This window comes from Aricia agestis, chromosome 8 (genome assembly GCF_905147365.1).
Source record: "Aricia agestis chromosome 8, ilAriAges1.1, whole genome shotgun sequence".
In the NCBI taxonomy this organism is placed as follows: Eukaryota; Metazoa; Arthropoda; class Insecta; order Lepidoptera; family Lycaenidae; genus Aricia; species Aricia agestis.
Window position 1 is genome coordinate 9,426,672 of NC_056413.1, and position 17,937 is coordinate 9,444,608.

At 34.0% G+C, this 17,937-nt stretch overlaps 2 protein-coding genes across 3 annotated transcripts in view; both read left to right on the forward strand.

Annotated features, from left to right (window-relative positions):
* Window positions 1-112: 112 nt before the first annotated feature.
* On the forward strand, window positions 113-1,805 carry LOC121729212 (transcription termination factor 5, mitochondrial-like). Its single transcript, XM_042117642.1, has one exon. The coding sequence runs from the start codon at window positions 178-180 to the stop codon at window positions 1,741-1,743; it is 1,566 nt and encodes a 521-aa protein (XP_041973576.1). The 5' UTR covers window positions 113-177; the 3' UTR covers window positions 1,744-1,805.
* A 710-nt stretch (window positions 1,806-2,515) lies between these two features.
* Window positions 2,516-17,937, forward strand: part of LOC121729213 (succinate--CoA ligase [ADP-forming] subunit beta, mitochondrial) — a 33,643-nt gene continuing 18,221 nt past the window's right edge. The window contains exons 1-11 of one of the 2 annotated variants that reach the window (XM_042117643.1): window positions 2,516-2,611; window positions 3,324-3,521; window positions 3,603-3,673; window positions 4,030-4,192; window positions 5,254-5,394; window positions 6,033-6,159; window positions 6,533-6,676; window positions 11,938-12,065; window positions 13,481-13,633; window positions 15,666-15,855; window positions 16,118-16,785. In XM_042117643.1, coding sequence (XP_041973577.1) covers window positions 2,546-2,611; window positions 3,324-3,521; window positions 3,603-3,673; window positions 4,030-4,192; window positions 5,254-5,394; window positions 6,033-6,159; window positions 6,533-6,676; window positions 11,938-12,065; window positions 13,481-13,633; window positions 15,666-15,845 — 1,371 coding nt within the window. In that variant the 5' untranslated portion in view covers window positions 2,516-2,545 and the 3' untranslated portion in view covers window positions 15,846-15,855; window positions 16,118-16,785. Of the gene's footprint in view, window positions 2,612-3,323; window positions 3,522-3,602; window positions 3,674-4,029; window positions 4,193-5,253; window positions 5,395-6,032; window positions 6,160-6,532; window positions 6,677-11,937; window positions 12,066-13,480; window positions 13,634-15,665; window positions 15,896-16,117; window positions 16,786-17,937 lie in introns of those variants that run through there. The other variant, XR_006035939.1, reaches the window with a different exon arrangement.

The window sequence follows — 17,937 nt, forward strand, 5'->3', positions numbered from 1 at the left end:
GGGCAACGCTCCCTTTGCCTGTCCCGACCGGGACGAATTAACAAAAAAAAAATATATAGGTACTAGTAATCTGTGAAGTTAATGTTTACAAAATATTACAAAAGTACTAATGTCAGTGATATTATAATTTATAAACATTATTTTCAATTTATTAATTTTAACAAGAGGAATTTATATATGTTGCTACGTAGTTTCTATAAAATAAAGCTGTGTGAATGGAGATGGGGATATATTCGTTCAAGTTATTGCACTAGTAATGATAACCTAAAAAGTCTATGCAAGCTTCTTAAAATAAGTGAGAGCAAGGGCAAACTTCTACAAATGAAATACCCAGTAATAAAAAAATTAGATGATGATAAACTCGAGAGTATAGTACAGACAGTATACGACTTAGGATACCCTACAAAAGTCCTTGTAAGTGAGCCGTCACTTTTTAGTATACTTCCTATTACATTAAAGTTTCGATACGAGGTTCTCAAAGAATGTGGAATAACCGAAGTAAGTATGAATAACTTAATCTCATATTTAAAAATAATCAGGCATAAAAAAGTTGGAGATTTAAAGAGAGAGGGGCTAATTGTACCATCACTAAATGTGGAAAACAAACTTGCCAGCTGTTTGACACAGTGGCCAACATCACTCACTACTTTGGTACTGGGTGATTATAATGAATATACATTATTTTCATTGAGACTGAAGATTATCCAGAGATACTTGGAGCTTATGTTAGATGTCACGCAAGAAGAATTTGTTCGAGGATTAGAGACATATCCAACACTTAAACATCGACCTTTAAAAGCTATAAACGAAACATTAATAATATTACAGAGAGACATTGCTATGTCTATAGAGAAAATTAAATCTAATTTTTATTTGATACATGCAAATCCTGATAATCTGAAAGAAATAATTTACAGCTTTAGGTCTATAGGTGGAATAAGTATTAAAGAAATCATAAGAATGCATCCAAAGATTGCTATGAAGAATGTTAATACATTGAGAGAGATCAGACAATTGCTAGATGAGTTTGGAGTAAGCCCTGAAGCACAGATTAGATGTCTTCAACTATTCACACTGAGTCCCGCTACCATTAGAGAAAGATTACAAAAAGCCAAAGAAATACCTGAGTTAAATGCATTCTATAATCACCCAAGATTTTTAAAAGTTATTCATTATAACAATACAGCACTAAACAGAATTATGAAGCTATATAAAATGGACAAGAAGTGTCTGAGTCTGAACATTATATCAGGCAGTAATGCTCATTATGAGGTGTTCGAAAAAGCTCCTGGTGATCGCCTCGGTAAAGGAAAGGACTTAGTCTTTTGTATTAGTCAAGCGATGGGTAAAAAGTATAGCGCTAGCAAAATACGTAACATGATAAAGAGACACCCATTTTGGATCAATGTCCCCCTTGTTCAAGTTAAATATGTTTATGATCAGTTAAGTGTAGATTACTCTACCGATGATATTTATGAAAACTGTCCCATTCTTCTATATCCCTGGAGCAAAATTAAAGAAACTACAAATTTGCTTAATAGGGCAGCTAAAACACCAACTCATGCTCTCAAAATCTTACAGGAAGATGTAGATTTGAAAAGAATAAGCAGCAAACAGAAACTAAGTTTAGTTCTGTATTTACTAGAAAGAAATCATTATTTCAGTGGAAACGGCATCTGGACAGATCATCAACAAAAAAACTCAGACCACAATAGTTTTAATATTGATGTGAAAAAAGTTTAATTTATGATTTGTTATTAAAACACGTGTGTGTTTTAATACGTGTAGATAAATCAGTATCATAAAATAAGATGACTAAATTAAAATAATAAAAGATTTTACATAAATAAAAAAAGTGTTTTGTAACTTGCCAGTATCCTTGAAAAAAAACTTCTAAAAATACTAAAGACTGCTTTCTGGTATGTGTGGACTGCGGAAATAACTACTATTGCTTTTGTCCAGATGCAAAAATTGTCATACTCTTGATTCTTGGGTCTTGAGTTTTTGGCTCATTAGTTAGGAATTCAGAAGCCAGGAGTAAGGACTAAGGGAGGACTATAATATAGTCCTTCCTGAGTCCTAACTCCTGGCCTGGTCCTAATATTATTATGCCACCAAAAACATTTTCATGTAAAAATGTTGCCAAAATGAGAACATATACCACAGAGTACTTTATTATATTCATATACCTAGTTCGACGTTCGTGGTGTCAAAATCGGTGGCCTGAAGTACCTACAACAGGAAAGTCATAGCATGACGAATAACAAAATAAATGTAAAGTAAAATATCCCCAAAATATTTTACCCCCTAAAAACCCACTAAATTTATTTTTTCCCATTAAATTTAGTAGGAAATCCCCATAGTTGGCAACACTGATGTAAACTTTAGCGGGACAAAAAACGATTCTCATGCATTTATTTATTTCTTTAAAAAAAAACAAAACGGAAGCTGTCATCCATCGGCCGTCGCCCGTCATCAGTCATTTTTCAATTGTCAAGTGTCAGTTGTCAAAGCTGAAAGCCAAGTGCCAACTGAAAGCTGTAAAATGGCGAACTTACTACCTCGTTCTTTTGGTCTTGTGGAAAAAGCCATTTTTAAAAATGGTTCAAAGGTAAATATATTAATGGAATCATTTGTTTTGTAGTGTTGTTTTGTATAAGTTAATATTACTTTCCAATTATGTATATTTTAAGTTCATACCTCAGGTTAAGTTGCGGGCTAGTGATGACTGCATATTAATCAATTGCCATGGAAAAGCGCTAATTTTTAAATTATTTTACTAATACTGATACATTTATCGCACGTGAAGATCGCAATATATTTATTATTACCTCGAATTGACAAGGTCAAATCTTAGCATTCCTTACGTCACCGACAATGGGACGTGTTTATTTTTATTAGATTAGAAAACGTATTATTTGTTTGAATCATTATTCTTTGTAGCTTACATAATGTTTCGACGTTTTTTCCTTGTCAACTGCTTATCTCCATGTACATTTTAATAAATCTTATAATAGTATTCAACCTATTGAAGTTCAATGTTAACTATCATGTTAAAGCATTTGATCTTGTTATGTAATTACATTGTATTGCCAAAAAACAAGGCTCACGAATTTAATGAATTCAAATGAATTTTTCTATCATGATTTAGAAATAATTATGTAGGTTGTTCTTTTCTAAAAAGTTCAATGTTATAGGCGGGTGAGGCTGTGGGCAAAATATTTTAAATGTTATACACTAACTATTTTATTATGTCACTAACTCTGATATTTAGCTAGCAACAGTGAAATATCATTTGGATTTACCAGTTTATTTTTTTGTAGGCACTGGCAGTGTCACCATATAACAATTCACCAAATAAACAGCAAGTTCGTCACCTAAATGTGCATGAGTATGTCAGTTATACACTACTCAGGGACCATGGCATCCCGGTGCCAAAGTTCCATGTCGCTAAGACCCAGGACGAGGCAGTCAAGTTTGCCAAAGAACTAAACACTCAAGACATAGTGCTCAAGGCTCAGGTAAGTTTTTTGGGCCAGCAGTTTAGTCTATGACCTCACTTTCTTTTACATTAATTTACCATTACCATTTTTTATGTTTAGGTACTTGCTGGTGGCAGGGGCAAAGGTGCATTCAAAAATGGACTCAAAGGTGGAGTTCGCATGGTTGATACGTAAGTAACAGAAACTTTTAATTAAATTCTATTGTTTAAGATTTATTCAATATTCATAAGAACCTTTAGAGGAATGAACTTACATGATATTAAAATTTTCAAGTGTTAGTATTAAAATACCTTTTATTTGTGTATGTTTTTGATACTTTGTCTTGTAATGTATTTATATGCAAAGTAAGGATGATATCACATTACCCTCATTGCATAGATAAGAATTGAGTTCTTACTTTTAATTGCAACCAATTTTAGGCTACATGCAATTCGTTACAGATGTAATGAAATCAAGGCTATTCAATAGACCTGCCTTAATAACTAAACATACTATTTATTAGCAGCTAATAGAATGATATTTTTAGCCCTGAAGTTGCTGGTGAGATAGTCGGCAAGATGCTGAAGCAATACCTGGTAACGAAACAGACTGGTGCTGCTGGTCGTATCTGTAACATGGTCATGGTTACCGAAAGGAAATTCCCCCGCAGAGAATACTACATCGCCATCATGATGGAACGTAGTTTCAATGTAAGTTGAATGATTAGTTCATCAAGAATGAGGTCATTTACTATTCAGTCCTAGTTTGTGTGATACATACGTATAAGTACTATGATTGTGTTAACTCAATTATGGAATGGCGCAGAGCATTATTGTATTGTTACATACTCTTAATCTTACACTCACAATTATATTGCTACAATCATATGATAAATATGCATGAAATTCTGCTCCATGACATTTCTATAATTCTGTTTTTGTATTATAATAATATAAACATCTTTAAAATTCTATCATTTAGTAAAATTATATCACTATGCATTAAGTTATTATTATAAGTAAACATTACTATTAAGTATTTATCCTTGAACTGTGGAAGTTCAGCCTTATAGTAATAATAGACTGCAAATATTGATAAGCAATAAATCAAATGTAGTACTGATATGTCAATCAACATCTTTGTTTCGACGACGAAAATCATCAATTATTATGCTGATACCAGCCTGCTCATTGTCTTAATTTATTTGTTTATGTACGGTACCATGGAAGTAAATTGGTTCATACTTCATATGCAGTTCTACATAATATTGGTCGGGTTGCTAAGCTTAGCCGATAAATTGTGCCTTACATTGGCTTGACATAACCAGCAGAAATTACGTAGGTCTGTCATCTGCCTATGAATGAATTAATTATTACTCTGATTTTCTGATAGTGCTTTCAGAAAAACTAATTCTCAAGCACATGACGCACCTACATTATAAATTGATTGGGTAACGCGAAACGAAATGTGAATCAATCAACTTCAAATTAGCCTATATTCGTCCACTGCTGCTCTATATTCGTAGAATGCTGTGTGTAGAATGAATGAAAACATTGGAGAGAGGAAGGGGCTTTTAAAATGTGAATAACCCGACTAAATTATATCGGTCCACCTAGGAATCGATTTCTTTTAACGTATCATTATAATTTATCACTCAAGCTTCTGTCCACGATATTGTTTGCATTTTAGCTTTATTTGCGTAAATTTTAACGAATTCATTTAGTTTTCCCTGTTCCCTGTTTCCGTAGACTTAACCCATATTAATTTCCAGGGTCCAGTGATAATCGCGTCATCCCAGGGCGGTGTGAACATCGAGGACGTGGCCGCAGAGAACCCGGACGCGATCACGTACGAGCCCATCGACATTGTCACCGGCATCACAGATGACCAAATCTGCAGGGTCATCAAGAAGGCATGGCAAATTTGTTTTCCGATTCTTTAATGACCAGCAGTCTTACCCTCGAAACTAATACGATTTTGATATACGAGTCTGATTAGTTTCAAATTGATATGTATGAATCACGCTTCTTTGTAATCCTGCCAAATTTTCGACCGGGATTAGTCCCGCAAAATGCATGCGGGATCCCTGTATCCCGGTATTGCATTCCGTAATCGTGCGCTAGTATAGCTGTCAGGAGTAGGATAAGTCATTGAGATCAAATTAGTTTCAAATTGAGCCGCAGCACGATTTTCAGCTAGTTTAAATGTCAGAAGTATCAAAATCTTTGAGATCGAACTGATTCGATTTCGATTTTTTCGGGCAGCAGTTTCTAACGTTATGTATACTTATACTATAAAGGCTGAAGCTGTTTGTTTGTTTAATGCGCCAATCTCAGGAACTCGGGTTCAAATTGAAACATCTTTTTGTGTTCCATATTCCATTTTTCGAGGTCGCAACAGGCTGGGTCGCATTACCATCTACGCTTTAAAGTAGGTTATGACTTATGACTTTTAGCACGTGTGGTGATAAAACATAGTAAAAAATGCGGCCCGCCCTAATAAGCGCCCCGTTATAATGTAAGCGTATCTTAAACAGTCAACATATTTCAGATCGGACTTGACGCACACGCTGAAGAAGCATCGGGAATGATTCAGAGAATGTATGACCTATTCAAGAAGAAGGATGCCCTACTTATTGAGGTGAACCCTTATGCCGAGGACGCTCTTACTGGCCAATGTAAGATATTATAACATAACCTATAAAAATATCTATACTAATATTATAAAGCGGAAGAGTTTGTTTGGCCGCGCTCATCTCAGGAACTACTGGTCCGATTTGAAAAATTCTTTCAGTGTTAGATAGCCCATTTATATTTTATCACGCTAAGGGTTCACCACTTTCTGATAAAGTACCTAATAGGCTATTCACAACTTTTTTGACAGATTCTCCATACTTGATGAGCCTTATCAGGAAGTGGTGAAACAGGCCCTAAGACTAAAAATTTTAGTTACCAGCTTCATCCACTCATGTCCTTAATAGGGGCAATCATGGCCCTAAGTGGAGAGAAGTCTTAAGAAAATACTACATAGTAAACTTATTTTTTTTGCAGTCTTCTGTTTGGATGCTAAATTCCGTTTCGACGACAACGCCCAGTTCAGACAGAAGGAGCTGTTCGAACTCCGGGATATATCGCAGGAGGATCCCAAGGAGATTGAAGCCGCCAAATTCGACTTGAACTACATCGCTCTTGATGGTAAATTATTGTAACACTTTTTTAACGCGCTTTTATTAGCTTGGGCTGTATGTATGTAACGGAAGCTTTGAGTACGATTTTTACCTATCTAAAATAATTTGTTAAATTTTTGATTATTATTAAGTATTTATACACAGATCTGGGAGCACGACAGTGCTCCAGCCAAGCTTTTTAGCAAAGGCACGGCCGTACCATACTTTTCTCGAAGCGGTTCGCGGCTTTTTCACACCCCCTTTATCTTCGATGGTAACAAAGCTAGGGATTTAGAATTTTGGTAACTAGGAGCAAGTATTCAAACTAGCTTAACCTCCAAATTACATAACATTTCGATAAATAGTTTAATAGTTATAGATGATCAAAGTTACTACATTTTGTCACTCACTGACTGACAGATCATCAAAATTCTAAGGTACTTCTAGCAGACTTAGAACCTTGAAATTTGGCAACAAGGTAGGTCGTTATCCACAATGAAAGGAAAAATTATGAAACTGGCCAAGTGCGAGTCGGACTGGCGTACATAGGGTTCCGTACCGTAAATTTGTATGGGAGCCCCCCTTAAATCATAAGTTTATGTACTTTTTATAACTTATTATTAAAGTTGAAATACAATTAAGTATTTTCTGAAATTTTCAAAAACCTTACTTTTACTAATATGGATATAGAGCAAAAAAGGGCAAAAAAACGTGTTTGTTGTATGAGACCCCCCCATTAATCATTTATTTTATTTTAGTTGGATTATTAGCTTTTATAGCGACAACAAAAGTACATAATTTGTAAAAAATTAAAATATCTAGCTATTGCGGTTCTCGAGATCTAGCCTCGTGACACACGGACGGACGACAGACAGACAGCGAAGTCTAGACTTATTAGGAATAGGCTCCCGTTTTCAGCCTTTGGGCAAGGAAACCTTAAAACTGAAAAGTATAATATAACTTTATTAAATAAAAGAAAAGATTTTCATGTTTGTGGCTTTGCAAAAACATTAAAAATGAGTTTCGACCTCATAATAATTATTTTACGTACAAAAGAAAAAAAAAAGTTAACAAAGTAAACAATTAAACTATGATAATTAAATTCGATTAAAATATAAATGAAATCAGAACTGCGAATTACGATGTACACTCCATACTCGCTCGATAGATGGTGTAGCACTCCTTTTATATCGCGGTATCGCTTGTTTGTGGAGTATAATTATTATGGTTTAAAAAAATCCGGAATAGGTCGTAATACTCAATCGAAAGTAACATCGGTGCACGAATAACCTCCTGAAAGTTCAAAAGTTGTTGGGCTATCGTCATAGAATTTGTACTTTGTAGAAGTACCTACCTGTTATTATCAATTAATTTTCCGACCTAGAATATATACCTAGAGATAGAGAATGAGTGCTAAGCTAAGTACAGAAAAGTTTTAACGTAACCTGAAAAGAAAAGAAACCTTAAAAAAAGAAATGAAATCCCACCAAAACATTAAATGTAAAAAGGAGCCAAGCAAAATATTGCATAGCCATGCAATATATCTATCGTAAAAAGTCTTCAGATCACATTCAAGCCAAGCCTTCAACTTATTTTGTAATTTAAATCAACCTTCAGTGAATTTATCAATAGTTTTCTTTATTTTATAATTATTATTGTGGCTTGGCAATGAGCACTAGAGAAATAATCAGCGACCGTTTGGATTTATTGGGTACCATCGTCCACATGCGTCATTACATACTAAAAAACACTTTACGCTTGCCGTTTGTAAGTATGAACTACCCCAAATATGAAGTTTTATATTTGTTTTTCTTGTGTTCATTGCCGAGCCACTATAATAATTATAAAATAAAGAAAACTATTGATAAATTCACTGAAGGTTGATTTATATTACAAAATAAGTTGAAGGCTTGGCTTGAATGTGATCTGAAAACTTTTTACGATAGATATATTGCATGGCTATGCAATATTTTGTTTGGCTCCTTTTTACATTTAATGTTTTGGTGGGATTCAAGTTTTTAAGATATATTTGTGATTCAAGCCACGAGACATGTGACAAGCATACAAATTTTGACTTCAATATTAAGCTAAGTGAGATTTTTAATCTAGCTTTAGCTGCCTTATGTTCCTAAACGAAATACCAAAGTGATGACATAATATTATAGAAAACAAACAATAAATAAACAATGATTTTTTTCTCTCATAATGTTGACATTTTTCTCATAATGTTCTATCCATAGACATAATATATACTGTCGTAAAGACCACCTGACAACTCGAAAATGCGTGACCATTTTTGATCTGTCAATGTGTGCGTGTGCTAGTGATGTATATTTTACTATCGATAGTATAGTATTTTGCTATCGATAGTTTAGTCCGTTCGAGTTATTTTACCTGAGTTTCTATAAGAAATAAATAATATGCAACTTTGATAGATTTGTATTTCAAATTAGGTATCATAAATTTTAATTGGCAAAAAAAGGTGACGATTGAAAAGTAGATACACATTTTCTTTTGGAATGATTTTTCAATCGTCGGATATGTTATGACATGAGGTTCTTATAGGGGTAAATAATTTACACTTAACACATTATAAAGTTACTTATTTATAACTCAGGTAAAATCTATCTGGTAAATCAGTCCTTACATTGAAAGTAAACGTTGAAAGTAAACAACACACATAGTATATTATATTTTATTCTTAAATTAAATACATATTATAAAATATCATAATATTTTATTACAATTATTTTGAACCGACTTCCAAACAGGAGGAGTCTAGACGTTCGCCTGTGGATATATTTTTATGTATGTTCAACGATTACTCCGCCGTTTATGAACCGATTTTCAAATTTTTTCTTTTGCTGTACATTGTATTGTTCCGAGTAGGTATCATGTTCACAAAAGTGGTGGTCTGGTGATGGAAACAATGAGAAATCGAAGTGACTCCTTGATATTCAAATGGGAACATATTATGGTCCCAGAAAATGTTCAAGAACGTTCACGAAATGAAGATTGAGTACAAAATAAGGATTATTTAATACTTTTTAGTTCATATAAGTATAATCTTAAATGAACTAAAAAGCATTAATTGCTTATAATTGCTTATTTTTAATAATTGCTTCAGTAACAAGTGCAACAGTATGTCAAACTTACTGGCACAAATAAAGTTGGGATAGCTCCTTTAAACAAAATAGTATTTATTCTAATTTTTCTTTAAAAATTTTCAATGAAATGTTTGCTACATATTGTTGAATTTTTTTTTGGGATTCCAACCAACACGCCCAATTAATTTCAGCCATTTTCCTCTTATTAGAGGATCTTGAGGGAATCTGTAAAACAAATGATTATGATATATAAATATAAACCTTCCTCTAGTTTTAGAGTCACTCTATATTATAGTAGTTATATTATATTAGCTATATTATAATATACTATTAGTTAAAATAAGATAATATGTCCTTTTAGTCCGGCCGCACATTATCCGAATTTGTGATCACTAAAATTCGGACGCCCCGCCCCGCTCATACATTTTGACACGTCAGAAATTATTTTAGTATGATGGGTCTACAACAAAATGTATGAACAGAGTGCGTTGCGCCGGGCGTCCGAATTTTTCTGATCAGAAATTTCGGATAATGTGCGGCCGGGCTTAAGGTGATAAATATAAAGGTAAATGATTTTTATTTTAGATTTATGTTATTGTAAAATATCGATAAGCATATCGATAAATTTGATTCAAGCACTAGCGTATATGTAAGAAATGTTGATGAAAAATTTTTCTTCAAAATTTGTGTAATATAGGAACAATAGTACCTTTAGTTACGCAAAATATGAAAGTAAAAGGGAGGATTCACAATATTTTATTTGAAATAGAGAACTAAAGACCAGAATGTAGCAAAAATAAACACATCGTAGCAATTAGGACATGAAGATTAATTACGGGTGAAATGTATATTTTTCAGGATTATTCCTATGATTTACACTGCAATCACTCACAGCACAAGTTATTATTGTTATATATAATAGTATTTGTTGAAAATAACATACGATTTAAATAATAAATTGCAAATACCGAAAGGGCATAAAAACGATTGACGACTTTTGACGACCTGTCAAATAAAAGTTGTTACAATTTTCATTAGACTGCCTCTCTCTTTTCATCATGTTATAATTCCATAAAAGATTTTCTTCTCTTTCGCACTCTTTGTTGGTCTTTAGGTATATATTATGTCTATGGTTCTATCACTTCTATATTTACTAGTCAGGGCGACTAACTCAAAAAATCAAACATTGTTCTTCTCTCTTCACACTCACGCCCGTCTTTCATACGCCAGGTGAAAAAGGACGACGCGGATTCATCGCCAAATTAGTTTTTTCTCAATAGCTCGATAAATATACATTTTTAAAATCCACTAGGTTGGTTTCTCATTGATAGAATTTTATACAATGTGTTAAAATATTAACTTACTTCAATGCACGGTTATGGCAATAAATGAAAAATTCAGGAAAATTAGATGCATCCTTGTGATTTTTTCTATCGAGAAAATTTTGAGATATCGTGTTTTTGCTCAGATCGAATTCTTGAAAATATAATGTAATATCTAATTTTAGAAAATAAAATAATTTGGGGCTTGTTTTGAAATATAAAAATGAATTATAAAATTATGGGTTAGTCGCCGTCCTAAAATAATAGTAAATCTTATCATCTGAGTTCAGTCAATTCACTTATCAATTATTATTATTTATCATTCAAGAAGTTCGCCGCTTACTTATATCTCTATCGGCTATCATACATAATATATTAGTATATAACCTTATTACTAAATATAGTGGCGTTGACTGGCGGCAAACTATCGTTATCGGAATGTTATGACGCGCACGTGGTAGTCTAAAGATCACTGTCCGAATTTCTTCAACTGGTCTGGAGATCAGTAAACAATATTATCACGTTAGTGGCAGCTTGACTTTGTTGAGAATAAAAAGAAACCTAAATAACGCCGGAATATATATTTTGCTACTAAGCAAATCCAGAACGTGAACATTATATTAGCTAGACCAAAACTATGAAAATCCGTTTGGTTGTCACTGTGATATCTATACTAATATTATAAAGCGGAAGAGTTTGTTTGTTTGAACGCGCTAATCTCAGGAACTACTAGTCCGATTTGAAAAATTCTTTCAGTGTAAGATAGCCCATTTAATGCTATTTTTTACCGTTATATTTTTATTTTATTTAAAAAATCTACTACATAATATTAGACCTTCGCAACATCCCTATTGTTGTAGGTAACATCGGGTGCATGGTGAACGGCGCGGGTCTGGCGATGGCGACGATGGACATCATCAAGCTGTACGGCGGCGACCCCGCCAACTTTCTTGACGTCGGCGGCGGCGCCACCGCGCAGGCCGTGTCGGTATGTTTTTTTTTCTGTGTCCGAGGATAGAGGGATTAGCCGCGTTTTCTTTATGGCTTCTTTATACAAGGTGTAACAAAACAAGAAACACGTACACACCCTAAAGTATTTAGGGTGTGTACGTGTTCCTTGTGGAGCTGGGGCTCCCAAACTTATTTTGTCCACGGGCAGTAAGTTTAAGTTTGCGAAAAAATATGTTTTAGCGCCCCCATTTCTTCAATTAAAAATACATCCAGATAAAAAAAAATCACCCCCCAAGCTTCTACACAACGCCCCCATTTTTTTTCTGGGTCCCACACCCTTTAGACCTCCAGCGCCCACAAGGGGGCTCTATCGCCAACTTTAGGAAAGACTGTTGTAGAGAGTTCATTGTTAAAATAGCAGCGTGGAAAGACCAATTTTATCATCTTAGTTTTGTTACACCCTGTAGAATCGCTTATCAGAATGTAAATCGACATAAGCGTTCGATAGTATAAAGTCGACATTTGACTCATAGTCATGTCGATTCCATTTTGATCGGCGATTCTATAAAGAAGCCATAAAGAGAACGTATTGGCTAGGGTCTCTGGTATTTAGAGCCCTGACGTCACTGCGACACAAATGGGTCTCTTGTGAACATCGTTAAGCTTAACGTTTACCTACGACAATACATTCGTCAGTCATTCTTCACCATTGTAGAAAAATCTGTCTGAAAATTGTCTTTACTACAACATGGTCTTGACTAAGACTAATCTGTCTTGAAACTGTCTTGCCTACGGCTTTGCGGGGCAATTTTGACGCTATGCGGCAGTTTCATCTGAGAGATCTCTTTTTCTAAATGTATTCAGCGCCTTTTAACCTTAATTTAAGCCTCTAAAAATTATGCCAATAACATAATTATCTATCCGCGCAATATTACAATTTTTAATGCGGAAGTGTATACTTCTATCTATGTCATAACTCATAATATTATCTTGCATGCTCCACACAAAAGATTAAGCTAACGAACCTTTTTTTAGGTCAGGTCAAGGGGTAGATACTTGTGCAGATCTGGGAGATATAGTGTTATCTCTATTGTTATTTATATAAACCCGTCGATCGTGGAAAAACGAGACACAATAGAATTTCTATTGTGTCTCGGTCACCGGTGACCTTATGGGGCTTGATGAATTAATGAAAGAGAAAGCATGATGTTTTGAAAGTACGATTGGCAATACCCAAACAAAAATATGTATTCTACTGATTCTTATATTTTTATTGTAGTAGTAGTTTGATAACAACCGGTTATATTCAATTTGTTATATTATACAATTCGATACAGACTTTTATTTTAGTAAGCATATTTTAGTAAGAAGCAAAAAATGACTATATTTTTGATCAAATAAATGCATGACTTTTATTTATTTATTTTTACACTTATTCTTTTTTTATTGTAGGAGGCATTTAAAATTATCCTGTCCGACCCCAAAGTGACGGCGATCCTGGTGAACATATTCGGCGGCATCATGCGGTGTGACGTCATCGCGGAGGGCATCATCAACGCCGCCAAGAACCTCAACATACAGATACCCGTCATTGTCAGATTACAGGTAATTTCGATTAAGTATATTCCTACGAATAATAAAAACTAAGGAAACGTAACTCCCATACTTCAACCGTTTTGAATTTGGTTCCTTGATGCACACTAAAATATGACAATAGCTACGAAGCACTAACACTCAAATTTACGAAATAAAGCCGTTGACAATAGTTGTCACTTCTATAATTAAGTACACTAAATTCTTGCATGTATTCGGGTCTCATTTTGCATAAAGTATGCATGTATTCGGGTCTCTTTTTGTAGCTTGCGGAACACATTTTTTGACACAGTTACTCTTCCTTAGTTTACATTACTCGAAGGTATATACTAGTCCAGTAACAAAAGGTTTAATAATATTAAGACCCAATTTCACCAACCTCTGTTTGTTAAATCCTAACAAGGCATTACTTAACGGACCTTGGAAAATTAAACAGACTGTTAAAATACTTATGTCCCACAGTATAAATTTAACAGCGGATTAGTAAATACAATGATAAGTGAACAACGAGTGTATAACATTCAATTCGTTCGTTCTTGTTATAAGGTGACGAAATTGCAATGTACATACAAGTTTAATACGACATGTTGGCTGCAATGTGTCATTTTCACCTTATTCGTATGATACGTCATCTGGTAGATAATGCGACCAAATTAAAATATCACTGATGGCATACATTTGTTACACTACAATAGTTCTTTTTAATTTACCAGGTTAATAATTATGATCTGTCAAAGCTGAAAACATGAATCATGATACAAACTTTTATTTACTTATTTCGGTTTAGTAATTTTGATACAAGTCAGTGTATTTGCAATGTCAAGGAAAATCCGAGGGCTGAATTTTTGACAAAATGAAATAAAATAATTATGCATAACATGAAAAATAATAAATAATATGTAAGGATGTGGCGAAATATGGCGGAAACACACAAAAGTCAAAACAGATTCTTTTATTGATATTGGATATTGTCTTTGAAAGTTGTTGTTTTGACTATTATAACGGCCTGTTATATATTTAACGGACCTCCCCAGCAGGAATTAAAATTTAACACCGTGTTAGGCGATTTGACATGACATTAGCGTATGGTGGAACGCTCGATAGCTCTAACAGGCCGTTAACTGATTTAACCAGCCATTATTTATTTAATATTGCTTGATGAAACTGGGTCTAAGCGCCAATTTCACCAACGACTGTTAAAGTTAACGCTCGAATTAGTATCACGTTACGTCTTTCATTTTTCTATGAATGAAAGAGAAGACATGACATTTTAACAAGCTGTTAACACTAACATACGTTGGTGAAATTGGGGCTAAAGGTCTTTATTAACAGTCTTTATGACATTTTACATTTTTAAGAAACTCGCTAAAAATATCAAGGCCTTCTATATTTTGTTAAGGCTTACTAACGCAGATCGGTTTAAAGTTAACCCTGGATAGCAGACAACACTATTTAGCTCATTTACGACTAAACTTTTTTTAAATGTTGTTTATACTTTCTTATTATAATAGAAATAGCGACAATAAAACTAGTAAAACGGTTGAGATTTAAATGCGTGACCTTGTGGTCGGGTTTAAGAATTGTGACCTTCAATGTCATGCCTTGAAGTCCTTTTCGTTAAAAACGATGACGAAATTCTTTATCAAAGTGTATGGGATTTGACTTACGAATAATAAAAACTAAGGAATCGTAACTCCCATACTATTACCGTTTTAAATTTGGTTCCTTTTGATCTATCATGTAACGCTAACATCCTAGTAGTATTGAAATGTGTACCTTAGGTACACTTTTTTGTCAAGTATTGTGGAGCATGTTTTTTGACGGAGTTACTTTTTCTTAGTTTATATTATTATTTGACATTAGTCTTCGCAAGCGAAAAGTTATTTAGCGATGAGTTATGTCAAACCACATACATTTTGATAACGAATTTTGTCATCGTTCTAAACGAAAGATACTTTGTTTAGGGCCTCTGATCATTATTGAACTGACAAGAGTTTATTTGGCAACTCTAACTTTTACTATAATCTCATTGGCATTGTTATAGGGTACCAAAGTGAACGAGGCGCGCAAGTTGATCGCCGACTCCGGTCTGCGCATCGTGCCGCGCGACGACCTCGACGAGGCCGCTAAACTCGTCGTCCAACTGTCGGAGATCGTCGCACTCGCCAAGAAGGCCGAAGTCGACGTCAAATTCGACATACCCAAGTACATGCTCGAGAAGTAAACAGTATTTCATCGTAGATCATACAGTAGACTTGAGTGTCATCGAATTTTGTTGCATAAATATGTAAATTGGTATCTGAAATCACGCTAATGTGTGTAAGATTCTGGTGGCATAGTATGGGAGATCGCAGACGGCACACTTTTTGTGTGATCGAGTCTGCGGCGCACATACAGCCATGCCGACTGTATGTGCGCCGCAGACTCGATCAGTGATCAGTGATCACACAAAAAGTGTGCCGTCTGCGATCTCCCTAAGAGTGTACTGTATGTTATAATGTAGCAATGCGTGGCAAGGGTGGGCTTACATTACTCCAGTAACTTTAGAGAGCAAGTGAGTTATAATATATCACTTGTATTAATCTCTACATAAACGAGTTATATTGAACGGTATGTGGACTATGTCCTTGTCAACATTAATAAGCTACAATAGATCACCTGTACTTTGACCGTGGCACTGTTCGTGATATCAACATGTGAGATATGAAACCCGGTTGTGTAATAACGTCGGGTTAAGTTCAACTAAGCAATAAGTACGTTGTGCGCGTATTTGTGTCACTTTTTATGGCCGGTTTACATTATTTTAATGTAGCGTTGGAATGCTTCTGGATTAATGTGTACGGATACTGGAATGCACTGAATTACATTCCAGTGCCATTTTACATTCTTTACATACAGTTTACATATATTCCAGTAGCAACCAGTGCTGGATTGGAATAGTGTAAACTAGTCATTGTTAACAGATTTGTCTGGAATAATGTAAACTTACTATTCTTTTTAAAGAGAAAAAACTTTCACTTAGCCACAAAAATTGCTGTATTTAGCCTAGATCGCTATTTTCTGTATTAATCTCATGTTGACTTTCGAATATTATTGGGACACGTATAGATTTAATTCGATTTAACAGCACGCACGAAACTCATTATGCACATGTATGCAGTTGTTATTGTAGCACCCGAACAAACGTAATTTAAATAACAACATGAGTTGTTATGTTACTTTTATAAGGTCGTTAATCACGTATTTGTAAGTGCCCTGCAAGATCATATATTGACAAGTAGATGGACATAAACGTTAATCAATAGAAAAGGAATGAAAAACTAAAGGATTTGATATGCTTCATAAATAATACTAAACTATGTGTTGCGTTTATGTTATTTGTCTAGTTTTTGACTTGGATTGTTGAAGGAGTAATTTGTACTAATTCAGATCGTGTACTGCTTGTGATCCAATCGAACCGTACGAATCAATCGCTTCATTGTTACGTTAGTGTATGTTGTTATAAGAAAAAGTGTTATGCAATTTTTGACAAATGTATGTAATTTGTTCATAATGATATCGTTATTGCTACGAATAATAAAAACTAAGGAAAAGTAACTCCGTCAAAAAACATGTTCTACAATACTTGTCAAAAATGTGTACCTAAGGTACACATTTCAATACATTTGCAATATTTAGGTGGCCTTGAGCGGTATCAGACTGATGTTACGTGACAGTTCGAAAGGAGCCAATATTAAAACGGTAATAGGGAGTTATGTTTCCTTAGTTTTTATTATTCGTAGCGTTATTGTATATTGTCACACTCGTAGTGATGTTCCTTTTATAATTATTTGTAACCATACTATGATAGGTACGGACTGCGTTCCCAGATAAAATTTTCTCCTCATTAAATTATTTATTTCATTCATTAGTGTAAAATATTTGTTAGCTTAGATAATCAAAGATCTTTCGTCCAATGTACATTGTTTCAATTATTTATGTAATATGTTGCTAATTAAACATAATACTACACTCACTTAGTATTAATCCCATACCTTCGCCAATTTGATTTACCGTCACTGCCCTGTGGACCATCATGTTGCATTGAAAAAATTGCAGGTTTAATATTTAAATATGGACCGAAATAAACTGTGTATCTTTTTTTACATATATGGGCGATTTTAATAAAAGTATAATTTATCTATGATATTATTTATTTTGGTGTATATCTTATTTTGATGTATAAGGCAGTGAGAAAAGCCAAATAGTTAACTTTAAATGAATATTTATTTTTGTATAGTATATTTATTTTGTTACAGTACAAAGTTAGTATTGGT

What these genes read in the sequence shown, in the direction of transcription:
- LOC121729212 (XM_042117642.1), top strand. Translation starts at nt 178, where the DNA reads ATGTTGCTACGTAGTTTCTATAAAATAAAGCTGTGTGAATGGAGATGG.